This window comes from Perissodus microlepis, chromosome 18, assembly GCF_051167445.1.
Source record: "Perissodus microlepis isolate ML-2025 ecotype Zambia chromosome 18, ASM5116744v1, whole genome shotgun sequence".
NCBI lineage: Eukaryota > Metazoa > Chordata > Actinopteri > Cichliformes > Cichlidae > Perissodus > Perissodus microlepis.
Window position 1 is genome coordinate 17,380,557 of NC_140478.1, and position 20,852 is coordinate 17,401,408.

At 40.4% G+C, this 20,852-nt stretch overlaps 1 protein-coding gene across 1 annotated transcript; it reads left to right on the forward strand.

Annotated features, from left to right (window-relative positions):
- The first annotated feature begins 12,958 nt into the window (after window positions 1-12,958).
- Window positions 12,959-19,541, forward strand: LOC146367658 (histamine H3 receptor-like). The gene is made up of 3 exons (XM_084913550.1): window positions 12,959-13,406; window positions 14,076-14,242; window positions 17,510-19,541. The coding sequence occupies exons 1-3, from the start codon at window positions 13,160-13,162 to the stop codon at window positions 18,260-18,262; spliced, it is 1,167 nt and encodes a 388-aa protein (XP_084769676.1). The 5' UTR covers window positions 12,959-13,159; the 3' UTR covers window positions 18,263-19,541.
- The last annotated feature ends 1,311 nt before the right edge of the window (window positions 19,542-20,852 follow it).

Genomic DNA, 20,852 nt, shown 5'->3' on the forward strand with positions numbered 1-20,852 from the left:
TACAGTGTGAACCACCAGTGATAAAACAATTATAGTCCCAAACTAAACCTAAAGCCGGCAGAGATAAACCCTACGTTGCAGGCCTGTATTGCTCCAGTATAAATCCAAAACGATCTCCCAACCGGAAGTTCTTCACTCAATGAGCAAAAAATAAATAAATAAACTCAGTACCTTGTGAGACGTGCAATTCCCACCAGCTTAATCCAGGCAACAAGTTGTCTTCAGCTCCTTCAGAAACACTCCGCTCTGAATGCAGTAGCACAAAGATGAGGAAGGTCTGTGATCTCCACGTGCTCCACAAGCTACCCGTTTTAACTTCCCACGTTGCCAGAGGTACTCTGAGTGACGCGGGCACTCAGAGTGACTATCTGGGGTGTGTCCGTCGTTATCCAGTTCGGTAACGATCCTCTGCAGCTTGTTACGTTCCACAACTTTAGCGAAACGGCAGTCTACAGTAGTCCTTATTAGCGAACGGCTGGGTTAGCCTCACTTTAACTTAATGCGTGCACGGCCGCAGTAAACAAAACACACAGTCCTGCAGCTTCACGCCGAAACTTTACGTGTCATGTCACTTACTTACCGACACTGTGACTTATCTGTCCGAAAAGTCAAAACACACTTACTACTAGTACATAAAAACAAGCTAACTTCTCCAGATGCTCCGTGTAACTCACGCACCACCACTCTCCCTCCTTGCGCTCTCCTTTCTTTTTTTTTTTTCTTCTCCACCCTGTGTTACCTTCACAGACCGTTTCCCCGTAGGAAATTACATTTCTCACAAACAATTCACAAGAAAAGAAAGATAACTTATTTTAAACAATGCAAACATGTTTTTAATCATTTGACATGAACTTTTACCTTTTTAATATACAAGAAAATTTAAATAAATGAACTCTTTGATATTTATATTCTCAGACTACACTTTTACTATTTATGCATCTTTTTAACCCGGGTTACATAAATTATAATATGAAAACAAAAAGAACATGCATATTCTCTGTCATATGGACCTGCATGAATAAACTTTCTGAATCCTTCATCATCTGCAACTGAAAATAGTTGTGGATGATTACTATACCTTTCTAATGTGACGTTGTTGTCCCTGGCTCTTTCTCTCTCTCCCTCCTGCTCTGTTCCTGTGCTACTGAGTGTAACTACCACCCCTCCCCCCTCTGCCCAGCGTAAAGCACAAGGCTCGCATGCTGAGTGAAGCGGAAAAAAAGTGCGAGAGAGAGGGTGAGAGAAAGAGAAAAAAAAAAAAAACGGCTCGTGATAAGGAGCCGGCTCGCGTCGTTCACGTCAAAGAGTCGGCTCTAAGAGCCATTTCGTTCGCGACCGACCCATCACTAGTAGCTACTAGCATTAGTTATACCTAGCAAGTACTGGGTTGGACCCCCTTTTTGCGTTCATAACCTCTTTAAATCTTCCTGGTATAGTTTCAACAAGGTGTTGGAAACCCTCCTCAGACGGTGGTCCATGCTGACATGTGCACTGTCTTGCTTGAAGCTGCCATAAGAAGATTGGTACACAGTGCCCATAAAGAAATGGTCATGGTTAGCAACAGTACTGCGGGACGCTGTAGTGCTTAAATTGTACTCAGTTGTTGCAAAGGAGCCCAAAGTGTGCCAAGAAAATAACCACCCACACCATTACACCACCATCAGCATGAACTGTTGATACAAGTTAGGCTGGCTACACGCTTTCATGTTGTTTTACACCAAAACAAATCCTGACCCTTACGAATGTTGCTGTAGAAACCAAGATTCATTAGACCATGCAACATTTTTTTCAGTCTTCAATTGTCCAATTTTGGTGATTCCTTGTGAACTGTAGCCTCAGTATCCTGTCCTTAGCCAACAGGAATGGCACCTGGTGCGGTCTTCTGCTCCTGCAGCCCATCTGCTTCAAGGTTCCATCTGTTGTGTGATCAGATATTCTCTTCTTATATGAGCCACTTTTGACTTGGCCTGTGACATTAACAAGACATTTCTTTCACAGAAAACTGCACCTGATTTTGGTGCTATTCTCTGTGAAGCCTAGAGATGGATGTGTAGGAAAATCCCTAAAATACTCAAACTAGTTAATGCTACATGCTTTTAACATCTCTCTTCAGTTGTGACTCTTTTCTTAGTAGCGGCATCATACTCTTGACAGTTTACTGTCATGTCTTATGTCCTAGTTTCTGCAACTCAATTTTTCATTCAGTATTTCTGTTGTTGGTTTCTATACTGTCATTATTCTGTGTTATAATGACATCCACAACAACAGTATCATACAGTAACACAAGGTCAATGTTATTTCAGTAATGCAAGACGGCTATTACTTTACAGGCAAATGATTAAAAAAACTACAACTTCTAAGTAAAACATATTAATCTGATTTTATTCATATCCACAAACCTCATATGGCAATATTTTTTATCTTTCTCTACAGTGTGTCAGGTGGAATTGCCAGCCAACATCTATGGCATTTGTGAAATAGCACAATGCTGAAAATAAATACAAGTAAACAGCCCAGAAAACAATATTTTAATTAAAGATAACAGACACGAGGTTGCAGTTAAAGATATCTTAGTTTTCCACACTGACATTTATGAAACACTGCGAGACAGATGTTAACATGAAAGTTCATATTAAAATGATAAACAGTATTAACAGTAACAGTAAACAAGCATTATCAGTGTGGATTGTACCAACAATTAGACATGAAACTATTCCTGAAACAATGTCATACTTTCATCCTTTCCCTTGAAAGTATGTGCTTCATTACATATACAGTATAATCCTAAATCACGACGTTACATGCAGCGTGCAGTATTTCCAAACGGTGTCCCAGTGGAATATGTCTGTTCCTGCAAAGTGTTAATGAACTGGTCTGACCAAATTATTCACTAGATGTAGGTATTTGCTGGAGCAGGTGAGTCTGCACAAGTGTGTCATTGCTGAAAGACAGAAACACAAAACAGTTACATTGTTTGAGAGAAAAAAATGCAATGGTACCATACCACTGTTTTAAAGGTCATACATCTTAGATATTTGTTACTTTATTATTCTATATAGCTACAAACATTTTGAGGCATTGAAGGTCAATTCTCTGTGTGTGGCTTTAAAGGCCCTGCTTATCTCGAGCAATTAGGTCCCCTGAGGTATGTGCACATTTGTGAGTAAAGGTGATAGGGTCGTGCTGTAATGAAGGTACATGTCTGCGAGAACTTCAAAGATAAGTTGCTTAGTCTTCGGCATAATGGAGGTATATGTAACCTCAGTCACCTGGAAGAAATGGAGGTGTAGGGGACTGGGACAATGAAATAAATTGTGAGGTTGAATTGCATTTATAACAGCATCGCAAAGCTTAGCTAGTTGAGTTTGAATAACCTCAACAACGTGTTTTGATCTTTTAAAAAAAAGTCAGGGCTTTGTTATGCAAGTTTTTTTTAAAGAAATGTGGGCAACTCAGCTGTGCCTTAATTGCTGTTGAATCTGTCAGAGCAACAGCAAAAATTATTCAAGGGTAACAAGACATGGAAATCAGCACAATTATGTCAAACAAAGACAATCAAAACTTCTCTGACAAAGAGTTGGAACAAAAAAAGGCAAATGTTCTCCGCACATTAACTCTGTGCTCCTGCCTAGCAGAAGCAAGCGCTGCCATTTCTTTTCATCCTGAGAAAATAGACTCTACGTTTTACTTGTGAACATATATCCTTTATTATTATAAGGTCTTGAAATTTATGGAAACATCACTGCAGACATTAATCAAAGCATATTCATCAAATCAGGTCTGGTGAGGGAACGAAGCGCGCTGGGCTAGTTCCTGCTAATTAGCATGGCAATTATTGTAAGCTGTCACAGCTCTTAAGCAACGGGGTGGACTGTGTGTGCTCCAGAGTGTAATCCCTCACAAATTACAAGATAATGGAGGCAAAGAGAGGCCACTGCTTCAAAAGGAACCAGGAGATAGAATCCCCAGCAGGGACATTTTAGGGACAGGCAGAGTGAGACAGCGAGTGAGGGAAAAGGTAGGGGGAAAAGAACAGCGTGTATTCCCTTCACATACAGCAGCATGAATAGCAGAGGCTTATTTGACTGCCTGGTAAAGTGATTGGCTCCAAAGGAAACAGAGCTCAAAGACGGTTCTTCTTTTAACTCACAATGTGTCATTTTGAATGTTAAACTGTTCTCTGAAATGTTTTTTAAGATAATGGCAATCGATAAGTGACTCTGGATTCTATTGTGTTTTATGCAGTCAAGAATGCTTCAGCTAATAAGGAGAGCTCAAAAGTCCCCTTTGTCTGAATGCAACACGGGGACTGCTCGCCTGTGGTGCAGACTGTTACAAGCTTCTTCTAATGTGCATTTTTTGTGCTTTGCAAGCATCAACCTTGCGGGGCACCAGACAGTACTGTCCACTTTCCCCCTTTGTGTTATTTTTTATCAAACCATTAGCAGGAGAAATCAGATAAAATGTAGATATCAAAGGAGTTCAACCTGAAAATACAGATCCTATGATAAGCCCATATGTTGATGGTGTATTATTTTTCCTCAGGAGCTCACAAACTTCACTTATGAAGACAACCACACTTATACATAAGTTCTCATCTATATCGGAATACTCCATCAACTGGAATAAATCAACAGGTGAGGTAACATTAGATATCTAGGTATAAGTTTTTATACCAAGCTCTCAGTCCTGGTACGGTTGAATCATATTCCTTTATTAAAAATGGTAGAGGATGATCTCACATGTTGCAGAATATATCACTCGTGTTTCCGCCATTAAAATTATGATTGTGCCAAAAATAAACTACTTATTTTCACTGATCCCTAATAAACCCTCCTATTACTTGGTTTAGATTACTAGATTTCAGAATTTCAAAAATTTTGAGGAAAAAAACCCCTCATGAATAAGTCTAAAAACACTACAAAAACCAAAACACAGTGGTGGTCTAGAAAATTTTTATCACCACTTCTTATCCAATAGTTTGCTATATGTTTCAAAATGGATTAAACTAAGCTTACTGAATTACACAGTCCTTGGCTGGACCTGGAACAAGTATTCTGTGGAAAAGTAAAAATCTCTTATCTGCCTTTGATCAGCTACAGTATTAAGCACCATAACTGCTTTAAAAGCCTCAACATAAGCATTTCTCTGACAGCCTGGTGGGAATGCTTATAAATAACTAAGTCTTCACTCATCCTATGTAAACTAACACCCGTTTGGAACAGTCTAGATATTTATCAGAAAATGAAAATACTAAATTTTTTATCATGGCATGAGAAAACTATAAAAAACTGGAATGTGTTATATGAAATGGAAAGTTTATTTCATTTGAAGAACCTGTATCAAAATATAGAATCAGTGAATGTACTTTTCTTGAATATCAGCAAATGAAATCCGTCATACAGGAAAAACTGAATCTAGACATACCTACTTGGGTAACAAAATTTTTAAAATATCTGTACCCCCAAATGGTTATCAGAAATGTATAAGCTGTTGTTTAAAATTGGTCCATCAGTCCAGATCAAATCCTCTGGACACAAATATGCTTAAACACCTTCAAAATAACTGAAAGCCCCAACGTGCAACTTATACAATACAAAATTCTCTACAGTCTGCCTCTTCAAAAAACCAGCTGGATAAATTTGTCTCTCTCTGGCCCCCACTGATCAGTTCCATTACTTAGTGGGGCTGGTCGGCTACACTCTCGTTTCCCTGTATGCCTTGCAAGTGGATGAGGATGCTCTCTGTGACTACGGGTGTCCGGTGGCCTCCTGGCGGCTGGAGAGCTGTGGTTGCTATTTTGGAGGCCGGGTCAATGTGTGCCTGCCTCAGATTGTGACGGTGGAGGACTGAGGTGGGTGCTGCTTATTGGTGCTCCAGGGCATTGTCAATGCGGGCCATAGGCTGACTTCTTCCTGCCATGTGGCAGGGTGTGGGGAATGGGTGTGCCTACCTATTTGCTGGCTTCCTACGCCCCTGTTTCACAAACCTGCCAGGGACGGGGGTCTACAGGCAGTTTGTGGTGCGCTTTGGCGTCATCCCGGTTTGCTGTTGGTTCGGGGCAGCATCTGCTCGCCGGCACCTCGAAAGGGGGGGGGGGGTGTCAGAGTGTGTGAATTTTTTTTTATGTCTCTTTGTGTGTCATTAGTGGGTGGGTGAGAGTGAGTGAGTGAATGGTCTGTATGAGTGAGTGTGTTGGGCTGGGTCTGGGTCTTTCTGAGCTTTGGCCCCTGTGGGACATGGTTACTGCTCCCTGCTGAACACTCCTGCCCACTCCCTTGGTGGCCCGCTTCTCCTCTTGGGGCGTGGGGGCTCTGCCAGGTGCCAGGTGGTTCTGGTACCCGGCACTTGGAGCCCTGTTCTTGACTCGTACCAGGCGGCCTCTAGTGGGGTAGACTCTCACCCTTTGTCCTTGGGCACCCCATCTTAGGCTTCCCTCGTTCCCCTGCTTGGACGGATATGCAGATGTTGCCGAGATGTGTGGCTTTAGGTCTTTGGTACTCTTGGGGACTGCCAATGGCGTGGGTTTCCTGATTCCTTCTCTGTCTGCCTCTGGCTCCTGGGGGGGCATTATTGCGACACTCCACCCTCATTATCAAGTACATTCGTGAGAAAGACACAGGCACTCTCACTTTCTCGGCTCTCTGTATCATATTCACACTCACACTACAAGAAGATTGTCGATTTATGTATTTGTGTATTTTGTAAATTTTGTGTTCCAGGTGCTGAATGTTTGATTTTTCTTAGATGTGCAGCAGTTGGCGATACATTGTACATTTCTATTCTTACTCTATCCTTTTATTATATTTTCCCCCATGCTCCCCTCCCCTTTTTTTTCTTCCCTGCTTGTGCTGCCTTAGACATTGTCATACCATACCACATATAATGTAATACCTGAAATAAAGAAAATAAAGTTCTTGCAAGCAGATGTCTCATCAATGTACAAGACTGCCAAAAATACACACAGCACTTTGCATCTGCAGCATTCCTGCTGTACTGTATGTAACAGTAGATTCAGCACTATTTAAGAGCGTATTAAGAGGTGATCTGTATATCAACGTGTACTGTATCTACATAAGGAGGAATTCTTAGTAACAAGTTGTGGAAATACACACAGGATCCCATCATCAGGATCAAGATTGGGTCAGGATCACAAAGCGTGGACCGCATGTAAATCAAGCCCAGACAGAGCATTTATCGTAAATTATTGCAACCAATTAAAGGATCTCATCAACCGAGTGCATGCATCGTTTCTCAAAAAAAGAGAAGCTTCCAAATTGTCTCTTGATTGACTGAACCTCAGTGGATCCTGAGGTTCGGCTGTGTTTATTTTCACAAGGTTGTTATCAGTAGCACTGATAGGTGTCAAGACATTTATAATTGCTTTAATAAGACTTTGATATTCCAATTTAGATAGGATGCTATTTTGGGAGAGATGATTACTCATTAATGCAAAGAACTTGAATTAACAAGCTCCCTTTCAAAATAATGATAATACATATTTACATCACAATAAGCAAAACTGATTTAAATACTAGTGAAAGCAGAAAGTCTTTCCACAGCATCTAAGAGGATATTAAAATAAACCACAAGAGCTGTTTGCATCGTGGTGGAAGGGAACAATTTAAAAAAGGAAAGAATTTCTAAATCACACAAACAGCTCAAAATGTGATGGCAGTATAAACGAGCTCTTAAAGCTCCCCTTAATGTTTGCTTACATACAATTCAGTTATATTTGCAGTGATGACTTACTTGACAAATTTTGACATGTGGATGGGGTAAAGAGATACATGGACTAAACAGCTTGGAGCTTTTGAAAATCAGATGAAAAATTAAACAAGTCCAAATACTGTCACGATGAGGCACACCCACGGCATTTCAATGAGCTTCTGTGGATCTAGAGCATAAGGTAAATGCCAGCACCCTTCATCTCACAGGCAGCTTTGCCAAACAGACTGTGAGACTGAGAAGCCATCCAACTATGAGTTCAGCTCTCTCATTAATGATCAGCATTTATTATGTAAACTCTGACAGTGCTGATGTGATGTGAAGCCTTAGACTACCAGGGGATATATCTGTTGTGCCCAAATGGCAATTAGCCCATACTAGCTTATTGATGCAGCCCTGTCCAACAGTAGTTAACAGTTAAGAAAAATAAAGCTGAAAAATAAAAATAGCTGAAAAGCCATTGTGTGAAATCTAAATAAAAGCAGAATTTAGGGGTTTAAAAATCTCATAAAGCCATATTTTAGTCATGGTAGAACATAGAAAACATATCAAATGTTTACAATTTTAAGAAGCTCAATTTGAATTTGATGGCAGCAACAAAGTCTGAAGTTGGCAGAAGGGCAGCAAAAGGCTGGAAAAGTGAGTGCTGATAAAGAGAAAAACACATGGAGGAACACTTTGTAACTAATTAGGTAAATTGGCAAAAGGTTATTAACACACTCTTTTTGTGTTATTAACACAAAAAGAGCATCTTAGAGAGGCAAAGTTTCTCAGAAGTAAAGCTGGGCAGACGTTCACCATTCTGTAAAAAACTCCGTCTACAAAGTACGGAACAATTTCAAAATATGTTTCTCAAAGTAGAATTGTGATGACCTCAAATACATCTCATCTTCCACAGCACATACTATCATCAAAAGATTCTGAAAATATGGAGAAATCTTTGTGTGTAAGGGACAAAACTGAAATGAGTATCCCCTCAGGCAGCACTGCATTAAGTACAGGCATGATTCTGTCATGGAAATCACTGCATGGGCTCAGGAAGCCTTCCAGAAATCACTGTCTGTGAACACAGTTCACTGTGTCATCCACAAATACAGGTTAACGCTCTATCATGTGTGATAGGTCCATGGTCCTAAGACACCACAGTGTTCTCTGGGCCAAATCTAATTTATAATGGACTGAACTGGAAAGTAGAAAGCTTTTCTGTATCCATCCAAGGGTGGCGACCTCTCCATGCTGTACACGGCCTCTCGCCCTATGGGAACAAGTTTGGCGACATGGCCCCTGCATCCTTTGGACAAAAGAGGAGAGGGATCATCTGACTTTCTATCACTTCTCAGTTCAAAAGTCTGCACCTCTGATGGTTTGTGGGTGCATTACTGCCTACCAAACTGGCAGCTTGCACATATAGACAGGCTTCATCAATACTGAAAGACACATAGAGGTATTAGAGCAACTTATCTAGATCACGTCTTTAGCCTTACTTACTTACATATTTGATCAAGACAATGCTAAACTGCATACTGCATACTGGATCTATTATAACAGCGCTGGTTTGTAGTAGAAGAATCCAGGTGGTAACGTGGCCTGCCTACACTCCAGACCTTTTGTGTTTTTGTTCTGTTTTTATTTAGATTTTTCACAATGTTTTTTTTTTATTTTTTTAATTGGGGTTGTGTGAGGCAGATTGCAATTTCTTTAAATGCTTTTTCAAACCCAAGTTGCAGTTGGCTGCTTGTCAGGAGCTCCTCAGAACTGAGCCAAGTGAAAACAAATCTGCACAGGACCCATAACCGTCCACTATAATAGGTCTGTTTAGTGTTCACTGAACATGAGTTCTTTCAGGTAGAAAAATCAGCAAGGACAGGAATCAATTTATCTAGGAGATTTAAGATTGCAATTTTGCTATCAGTGTGACATTTAGGAAGACTTAGATCAAGTCTCAAGCTGCAAAAAGAGTAAATGAAGGCAGCAATTATAAAAACTTCACATATTTTAGATTTTTGAGCTCCACAGACAAAAAATGAATACATGTATGTCAATGCATTTTTTCTGATTATTCCTTTGTAATCCACTTACAACAATGACCAATAGTGAAAAGGCCTTTTAACCTTTTTCTTGCCAATCATATTTCCCAAAATTTTGCTTGCTTTCGTGTGTGAAGCCATGCATTTTGCTTTAGTATGTTTAAATATAAATATATTTCTACACATTAAAAACTAATCTGGAATAGACTTTTACAAAATTGCAGAAACAATGTTGCAAAATGATGACTCAGGGTGTAAATTTGCTGGGGCGATCGTGGCTCAAGAGTTGGGAGTTTGCCTTGTAATTGGAAGGTTCGAGCCCCAGCTTGGACAGTCTCGGTCGTTGTGTCCTTGGGCAAGACACTTCACCCATTGCCTACTGGTGGTGGTCAGAGGGCCCGGTGGCGCCAGTGTCCGGCAGCCTCGCCTCTGTCAGTGCGCCCCAGGGTGGCTGTGGCTACAATGTAGCTTACCATCACCAGTGTGTGAATGTGTGAATGGGTGGATGACTGTAAAGCGCTTTGGGGTCCTTAGGGACTAGTAAAGCGCTATACAAATACAGGCCGTTTACCTGTGCATGTTTTTTGGTTAAATCTTGACGGTGATTACTCTGGATAGGCACACTGTTACAGTATTGTAGCATCTGTATTCCAGCCCAGCATCCAAACGCAAACACTTGAGCACTAGAGTAATGGAGAGCCACAGCAGGACACAGTATAATAGGCAACACTAGAGCCTCTGTGTACCCTCCATGACACTGCTTTCTTTTTGAGTGCCCTCCATATTTAGATGAGTCATTTCATTTGTATTTCCAAATCCAGCAGCAGTGCACCTGCTAAACAGATTGCTTTCCTGACACACTTTTGTGAAGAAGAATATTCATGTTAACCAGTTCTCAATATTTAATTGTTTCAGCGCTTCACCAACTATACTTTAGTCTATCTATCTATCTATCTATCTATCTATCTATCTATCTATCTATCTATCTATCTATCTATCTATCTATCTATCTATCTATCTATCTATCTATCTATCTATCTATCTATCTATCTATCTATCTATCTATCTATCTATCTATCTGAAAAAAATGAATTTTCACAGGAGTCTAGGACTCTATGCAGTCTGGTCTCTAGTCTCTAACTGCAATAACTTCAACTAATATCCTGTATGTTTATACCTTTTGACCCAGGCTTCTTTAGAATGCTACTCCAGTTCATTGAGGTTTGGGGGATGCATTTATACACAGCTCTCTTAAGGTCCCGTCACAACATTTCAGTCTGGTTAAGGTCTGGATATTGACTGGGCCATTAGAACAACTTCATTCTTTTCTTTTTCAGCCATTATGTTGTAGATTTAATGGTGTGCTTGGGATCATTGACCTGTTGTTTGACATCATTTCAGGAAAGCTTTAGCTGTTTGACACATTTGACTCTAGAATACATTGGTAAACAGAGGAGTTCATGGTCGACTCAATGACTGCAAGGTTCCCCGGTCCAGTGCCTGCAAAGCTGCCCAGATCAGCCCTCTGCTGCGTCTCCAAACGTCTCCACTTTGGTCTTTTGTACATAAAGGACATTGTTCCAGAAATCTTGTGGTTTGTTTAAATGCAACTTTGAAGATGAAAGCTGTGCTGTCATTTTCCTTTTGGACAGAAGAGGCTTTTTTCTGTCAATCTGTACTATTGTGGACATTTAACAATTGGTTAAATGTTTGCTAATTGGGGCCCTGTAGAGTCTGGGATGTACCACTTTGATGTTTTTGCAGTTACATTGAGCATTGCACAGTCTGACCTTAGGGAAAAGTTGCTGAGACAACCAATCCTTAGCAGACTGTGGCATTGTGTTAATTAGGTTATAAGGAACAACAATTTGAGTTGTTACAGTCCAAGACTTGGTTCAATTCATATGTAAATGTCCAACTAAAAGCAATTCAGCTGTTCATACTTTAGACCTGTCATTACATAGACTGTATGCTCAACTCACAGTACAATATGAGAGGGTAGCCTCTTATGTAATCCCTAACCTACCCTTGCTGCCGGTGTGCTTTTTGTTATTATCTTTCCACATTTCCATTCAGTCTCTGTTTCTTCAAACTCACAAATGCATTGTCATGTTTGACCAATTTTGAAACATTTCTCACATGATAGCGCACTCATCTTCTTTTAACAATGCTAAATGGACTGTGTGAAAATGTGTACTTACATTACTCTGCTACTCAGTGTTGCATCTCCAACGCGACTAACTCTGAGATATGACGGTGGCTCTAAAATAACCGTTATTCAGACTAAATTCTTTCAGTCACTTCTACTGTTCTTTAATGTTGCTCATTTTTCCTGGATCACAGTTGGGGAGCTGGCAAGATAGTATGCAAATGAGCCTTATCATTTTTTTTATTGAATCCTCAACAAAAATTGTAAGACTTTTAGAATCAAACCTCAGACGTTGAGGTTTCAAGGAAGATGACACACAGACAGACAGAGAGAGAGAGAGCGAGCGAGAGAGACTCCATGATTAGGAAAAAACAATATAAGAAGTATTTTGACAGCAAAGGACGGAAGTAAACAAGCGAAACAAGAAAAAAAAGTTCTTTTGCTCACTCACGATGCGTTTGGGATGAGGTAATTGTCTGGACAGTTAGCTGGTGTCAAACCCTCAGCATGCTACTGTGTGTGCATGCATCATCATAGCGAATTAAATGACTATAACAGCATAGCCTAAATGGGCTTCCTGCGAGCTGCGCGCACACCCGCATGCTTTTCACCTTGTGTGAGCCGTGGCGAGGGGAATGTGCGTCTGTGAATCAGAAATGAGACTTTTATGAATTTATTTCAGCGAAGAAAATACGAGGGACGGCTATTAAGTGCTTCCTGTGTTGATTCACATCCTGAATATGTTTTAAAGGGGGGAAAAGTCAGTAAGGCACAGACTAATGCATTCAGAGGTGAGACATCTCAATTTACTGTAAAAAGACAGAAACTACCTTTCCATAAACACCGGATAGGATGCTGTTGAAATATAAGCTCAGTTCCTTTTTGTTGTTGCATATCGCACCTAAGTTTAAAGCCAAACTAAAGATTTGTGCCAGTAACGTCACAGACTTTGGTCACTTCTAAAATTGCAGTTTAATGGTTGTGTGGAGAAAAATTCTCATTTCAACGAAGTGCTTCATGCCAGACAAACGCTGACAGACGTGCGTAATTCATCAGGTGTCCGGGTCGTGTTGTGCGTTGCGCGCTCTCTCGTGGATATCCGTGGACATAATGCTCAGTTCCATCAGTAAACCGGAGCTTTCGGAACATGGGGTGTTGAACGCAGCGTCCGTTCGCCTGGCACCTGTTGCTTATTACATTTAGAGTTGGCCCGTTGGGGATTTAACGACCGCAGCATTCACCTCACATCAGGACCATGTCGGAGGAGCAAACTGATTCCAACTCCACTGGGTACTATTTTGGCAATGCCTCCACTAGAGTCCAGAGCAGCTTCGTCTTCTCGGGACCCATGATTGTCATTTTAATGGTGATGATGGTGACTTTGGTTGTTGTGATAGTTTTGGGCAACGCGCTCGTCATCTTGGCATTTAAAGTGGACAAGAGTTTGAGGAGACAGTGCAATTACTACTTCCTGAATCTAGCAATATCTGATTTTCTTGTAGGTAAGTCCAAGCGCAGTCTGCCTCGCAGATCCTGGAATATCAGACAAGCTAGTGAAGTTGATATGATAAAATGCACATATTAACTTAACATGTTTTGATGTGATGCAATCTGATAGCATATGATCCATGCGTGAATATTCGATGATATGTAAAGTTTTGAAATTCCCATAGTATTTTAGTGATAAGGACCTGTTTCTTATGGCTTTCATTCTCCCTGCAATGGAGATGGCTGCTAATAGATACCTGTGCACTGATTGACTGGAGCTAGATTACAAGATTAAATAGCTGCTAATCAGTTAAATGAATGTGACTGACAATAAATAATCAGAGAGCTTGATACATTTTTCATTTGGCAAGGGCGAATTTTGCCTCATTTATAAGCACTGCTCTTTCACATTTACAATTTAATCCGCTTTATTAGAGAATGCAAGAAGTATAGAAACAGTCATGCAGAAATGTTGTAATAACATTTAAATATATATTTAAAGTGTTCTTTAATTATCCACCACCATAACGTCTCCTGTAAAGACATATTTTATGTTAGCAAGTGTATTGTGGTATATTGATAATCTGGTTACATGCTTTCCCCCCTAAAGAAATGAAAATATACTAAGTATTGTTATTTTTGCTTTGGTTTCTGCTCCCATTACATCATCACTATTTCTCTAGGAGCATTTTGCATCCCGGTGTACATCCCCTACATCCTCACAGGCAGGTGGACGCTGGGTCGAGGACTGTGTAAGCTGTGGCTGGTCATGGACTACCTGCTTTGTTCGGCGTCTGTCTTCAGCATTGTTCTCATCAGCTACGACCGCTTCCTGTCAGTCACCAGAGCAGTGAGTGGAATATGTCGTGGAATATGCCATGCTCACAGATGTCAAAAATAATTTAAGGGACTCTGACAGAACAAAATTAACTCCCATATTTGTAAAAAATAATATTGTCGCCCTCTTTCTGCCATTCACCCATTTATCTATTTGAATGAGTCTTTTAAAGGGTAATATTAAATGTTTAAAATCTCACTTATTTGCAGATACACCAGTGTTTATTCTTCCACTGTGTGGCTTAGTTTCCGATGAATCTCCCAGGTCATCGGTAGGGGCAATCGAAGCTCAGTCTCCCAAATGTGCCCATCTGCAGAGGTTAATCATTCCTGACCCGTTCAGGCCCAGCGCCACCCCTAATTATAGTTTTTCCACATGATGAAGATAGAAAAAAGTTGCGTTATGACTTTGGGACAAACTGGGCTTCAGAAAATATTCAGTATACAATAAATCACTGTCAAAAAAATTGTTTAATCTTAAAATCTGCTTTATTGCCACTCATTAATTAATTGATTTTTTCCCCTCTAAAACATAGAAAGACAATGGTACATCACTGCTCCTGTATATACTCTATCTCTTCCTGCTTTGGAACACACTTTCTGAGGAGAATTTTTTTGTAACTTCTGAAGACGTTAGCCCCATTTAGCCTGTTGTCGGGGCTTGTCTGTGCTTTACACAGCTGACTGTGTCCTACAGATATGTGCGATAACTCAAAGGTGGGACAAGGCTTGGCATAGTGGACAAAGAGAGGGCTCTGTTTCCTTTCAGAAAGGAAACACTTAACATCAGAGCAATGAATACAAATAACACTGGAGAGAAAGAGCCTCTTCTTTAATTAGCAAGCTTTGATCATAGAGATCCTCCTCCGTACCGGGGTCCTTCCAACCTGAAGAGATCAATCGTAGCAGAAACAGGCCACCGGCAGCCAAGCAACATTTTCCTAAAAGCATTTTTCTCTGAACATGGAAAGACAAAGGGTCAGCAGCAGTCACAGACAAAGTTTGTCTTTGAAATGAAAAGATGTAGACAAATACTGACTGTTAAATAGATCAAATGTCAACACATTTCTAAAATGCTAATAGCACAGTGTCAGAGAGAAAACATCGTAATTAATGAGCTAGTTTGGAATGTAAGAGGGAGTTTGCCTACTAAGATCTTAGAAAGAATTCAACAAAGTTTTTTTTAAATAAAAAAACTGATTTACGAGTGTAGAGTCAACATGCCTCATGTTAACACTATATGTCTTAACTGATTAACATGTATAGCTGAGGGGCCATGTTCATGTCATACAAATTTATGCAAACAAAAGTGAAATCATCTTTCATATTCTTTGCAGAAGGTCTTGAGTTAATCAGAAAGACAGAGGGTGACAAACATGTGTGCTCAGAGATGCTGCGAGCTGGGCAAGAATGTGGGCAGAGACATAGGATGTGACACTAATTGAGACAAGTGGTGATAAGGGGTACTTCACTGACTTTTGTACTGCACATTGTTACATTGATGTTCTCATTATGTGTTTATTTGGTCTTTCCATCAGTATACTATGACGGTTGGTAAATATAGTACTGTACAAAAGTGGTGAGTCATCCCTCATTTTTGGGGGAAATAGATGTGGTAAATTATTTAAACCTGTGCAAACGTGCACAAAAAAGCATATCAGGCAAAAATAGAGTTTGTACAATTCTAACATGCATGAAAGTCAATATTTGGTAGGTTCACAGTCTGTTAGGCAGCTTTCTTGTCTTTTCTTTAAGCAGTCTTCAGGAATACTTTTCCAGGCTTCTTCAAGAACATCCAAATCTCTTCTTTGGCTGTTGGCAGCCTTTTGTTCTCTTCTTTGTCAAGATGATCCCACACTGCTTCAGTAATATTAAGGTCTGGGCTTCAGATCATGACTGATAGCGGTCCATTATGTGTTTTTCAATCCAGGTGTGCTTTTACTGCATTGGCAGTGTGTTTGGGATCACTGTCATGCTTAAAAATGAAGTAATTTCCAATCAGATGCTTTTCAGATGCATGGTGGCTCAAAATCTCGCTGTACTTTTCTGAGGTCATAATTCAGCAGTTTTGACAAGATTCTCAACACCACTGGCTAAAACGCAGCATCAAACCATGGTAGAGCCTCCCCCTTGTTTTACAGATAGTTCTAGACACTCACTTTTTTACCTCTCGCCTGACATCCTCTGTATCTACTGATGGCAATTCAAACCAAATTTTTAAATTTGGATTCATCACTCAGTAAGAACTAAGAACTGAAGCCCAGTTTTTGTGTAATTTGGGATACATTGTTTTTTCCCTGTTTCCATTCCTTAAGAAGAGCTTCTTGACAGCGACCGTTCGACCGACATGACCTCAAGACAATCTTCACCTGCTTTGTAATCCTGCACTTCTCTTTCTGTGTCCTCCTCTTGTCCAGTTTTCTTTTTTTCTATAACTCTTAAATGAAAATAAAAATGATCAGGTAAAAGACTGGGCTGAAAACGAATCAAAAAGCAGGCAGTGTCCAAAGAAAAACTTTGAAAGATCTTCACAAAGTCTGGAAAACTATTTCCAAGATCAACTTAAAAATGACAACAAACTCTGGCTCTTTGCAAGTTAAAAATAAAGGTGTTGGTGTTGAAGGGTTTCACCATCTGACTCTAATCTTACAGACACAGTGACCATAATTACTGCCTATCTTTAGCTGAAGCAAGACAGTGAATTGTAAAATAGTGTTTTTAAAAAAACGAAATAATTTTTTGGATACAACTTAGGGGAAAAATGTATTCTTTTGCTGTACTCTCTCACATTATTGAGAAAAACAAATACTACTTGGTACTTAAAAAACTATATTACTAAATATTATTAACATTGCAGTATATAAAACAGTTACATTAAACCCCACTCTGACTAGATATTCATAAACGCTGCACACTTATTCATGCATGACTAAAGCAGCTCAGTTTAGAAGGGCACTCAAAGGGCTCATCCTCTGCCAAGCCAGTGAAAATAATCTGGATCTGTACCAAATTTCAATGTTTTCTTCCTACAGCCATTCTACACCTCTCCACCACATTGTAGTTTTGATAGTTTTTAAACTAATCTTGACAAACCTTCAGACAGAATGACAGATAAAATCTGCTCTTGTTTTGGCGATTTAGTAATAAATTATGAAGAAAATAGCTGCAGTAGCTAAACAACCATTTGCAAATATGTCTACAATAACCCACTAATTGAGTGTCTTTACCCTGGCAGGATTTCTAAAGTATATTTGCTGATATATGTATGTATTTACTGCAGGTAAGCTACCGTGCCAGACAGAGCATGACTCATCAAGCCATAATCAACATGACTGCAGTCTGGGTGCTAGCCTTTGTCCTCTATGGCCCTGCTATCATATTCTGGGAGCTGGTGGTGGGCAGAAGCCGTGTGCCAAAGGATGAGTGCTTCGCAGAGTTCTATTACTCTTGGTACTTCCTGCTGAGTGCTTCTATGCTGGAGTTTTTTTCTCCTTTCATCTCTGTGGCTTTCTTCAACCTCAGCATTTACCTCAGTATACGCAGGAGGAGGCTGCACAGCAGGGAGGCTCAGCTTCACCTTCAAGCAAGTGAACCCGCCTCTGCCCAGGGGGAAGGTATCCCCCTGTCCCACAATTGGGGGTTTGGGATAAAACTGGCTGTAAGAGGCTCTATCAACTCCCAGACATCCTCTCCTGGTTTGGGTAAGCTAGATGCCTCAAACAGCAGGGCAGCCCATCCTAGCCGTCTATCCAGGGATAAGAAAATTGCTAAGTCTCTGGCCATCATAGTATGTGTGTTTGCCATCTGCTGGGCACCGTACACCCTACTGATGATCATCCGTGCTGCCTGCAGAGGGCGATGCATCCAGCATCACTGGTACGAGGTCACCTTCTGGCTCCTGTGGCTCAACTCTGCTATTAACCCATTCCTCTACCCGCTGTGCCACAGTAGCTTCCGCAGGGCCTTTAGCAAGATTCTCTGCCCAAAGCGGCACACTACTCCCCCATCATCTGTCCTACGCACTGGCCAGTGACAAACTGATGCCTGTGGATGGATGGTGATGAACAATGCGCCTGAACTGTTGATGGATGTGTTTATAAACCGTTGAAACCAATCTGTGCACCATAGTTTGTTATATAGAAAGTAACTCACAGTTTTCAGTTGTGTTTTTCAGCATTTGGAAGTTCAAGATTTTTGCTGCAAAACATATCAGAATTTAGCAATCAGTTTTCCTGTGTTCAGCCAAAGGATGTGTTAAGAGGCATAGAAATATCCCCAAATGTATTTTGATAACACGCTGGAGAAGGAACTGAAAAGTATTAGCAGTGTTATGTCAGTTGTTGAATATGAGGAAGAAAAAAATCATGAGGAGGTGAAACACATATACACAAATATAATGCAAAAAACCCCAAACATTGCAATATAATCTGCAAGCTTACGTGTCAGTGAAATATTGTCAAGAAATTCATTTTATTGGCAAAACAGCACATTAATTGTCTTTTTTAATTAAGCGACAGGTAAGACAGATAGATTATTTTGTGTGAGAATAAATATATTTAAAGGGTTTCCTCCAATGTGGCCAGAGCTTAAATAAACAGATCACTATCACCCTCTACTGTCAGAAAGTTTACTGCTCCTGTAATGCCAGAAGCACGGTGAGAAAAATACAAAGTGCCATTAGGTTCAAGTGTGCAATTTTAAAAATGAGATCTGCTTTTAAAGCCTATATTTAAGGTAAAATGTTATATATTAGTGATGGATTATATTCCTCCCCACTCTTGAGTGCATTTGAAATTCATTTACAAATTTATTAGTACCAGAGTCTGGTCGGCATGTAGCATATTTATCACTACTAATAATCAAATGTTTATTTTTCAGAAAGATTTTGGCTTCTTATAGGAAAGGGAAGCATACGTGTTTACAAGCAATGCCCAAACCCCCATTTTACTGTGATTACCATGTGTATATATCCATATGTGCCACTAGATGTCACCATTAACCTTTACAGTTTCCTTTGAGTGCAAAACTTTATGAAGTGAAGTCGGCCAGTCAGTTTACTGTAAACTGCATATAGCAACTTTAAAAATTTAAAATCCTAATCAGTAGCAGTATGTTCTGTGCTCTGGCTAATGTTAAATATAGTCACCGTGTGATGTAATGCTATTGATGCTATAAGTGCCATATATTTGTGCAGCTGTAATAGTTACTATTAGTGACGGCTCGTATGTGATCTTCTTGGCTCATAGGAACCGCACTGTATTAAACATCAGCTTTTTTCCTTTTTTAAAGAATGAAAGCAAAAATAAAAACACGTGTCTTTAACTGGCTCATGATCTTTATGCAGGCGCGGAGTGAAATAAATAAAAGTTTCTCTCTGCGTTGTGTTGTAAATGACCGCCGTGTGCCCTGTAGTTGCTGTCTACTTGATGGCTAATTGGGTCAGCGCCAAATGCAGAGTGGAGTTTGTTTGATGTGCAGATGAAACGCTGAGAGTGCGATTCCATTTTTGTATTGTTCCCCAGTCTGATAACGTTTGATTTGATAGATTAAATGAGTCCTTTCCAGATGTAGACTTGTTAGACCTGTAATTACGCCATCATGTTAGATAGTGAGGTTACATTTGCAGGTGCCTGGGTCCCACAGGGGACTTACATTTCTCAAATTGTTGCTTTTGCCTGTGTGCACATCTGGGCCCCTGGTCAGGTGCTGGGAATAAGGGCACAGCTGCAGGGAAGTGGCCTCTGCCTACTCCCCCACAACCCCCACCCCAAACCAACCCACTCTCTCTCTGCCCGTGGCGTGTTGGGGGGGATGGGGGGGCAGAAGCACACTTCTGACCAGAGGGATGCAGGCACGTTTCCCTCGGGAGGGCAGAACTGCATTTATCAGCAGAATGGCGAGGCTGGCTTTACTCTCTGTTTATTTGAATGCGACAGCAAGAACGGTTTTTACTGTGGAGCACTTGCACTGTGTACAGTTATATTAAGAGGAGTACTGCTATTGATTTTGTTGATAGATTGAAATGTCATGGCTTGTGTGCCAAACCAATTGGGGATCATGCCAGCTTAAATTGGTCTAGGAGAGGTAGCACCATGGGAAATACAGATGAGAGATAATAATTACGAACACATAGAAATGTGTGTTCATGTGGCTCTTAATCCCACCATGTCTGTGTTGTGTGTTAATGGTGGCTGTTTGTGACCCCAAGCAACGTGTTGTGACCTCAAATGGAGCACACCTGTACCCCTTAAGTTTATAGAGCCCCATTAGCAGAGATCAGTAGGTGATCAGAGGGGGGAGAGGGCCTTTTTAACTTCCCCATGAGGGTCTTTGAATAGTAAACTCTTAGAGCTCCTCCTGTAGCACTTTGTTGGAGTGATTTAATGCTGGAATCTCTTGTTTTCAAACTGGATAATACCAAAGAGACTGTAAAAGGTGGCAGATGTGGTATGAAACAATGGTAATATGTGGCAAAAGCTACAGGCACTCTTTACAACGTAGAGCCAATATTCTACAGTTTTGTTATTTCCAGGGTAAAGCTGGAATGTAAAAGTAAACCTGCAGACAGCATCACACACTTTATCATGACAGGTCAAAAACTGCAACCACACTCATTCTGTTCT

Coding starts and splice junctions, on each gene's coding strand:
- LOC146367658 (XM_084913550.1), top strand. CDS start 13,160: ATGTCGGAGGAGCAAACTGATTCCAACTCCACTGGGTACTATTTTGGC. Junction 13,407..14,075: donor AATATCTGATTTTCTTGTAG/GTAAGTCCAAGC, acceptor CTATTTCTCTAG/GAGCATTTTGCATCCCGGTG. Junction 14,243..17,509: donor TCCTGTCAGTCACCAGAGCA/GTGAGTGGAATA, acceptor TATTTACTGCAG/GTAAGCTACCGTGCCAGACA.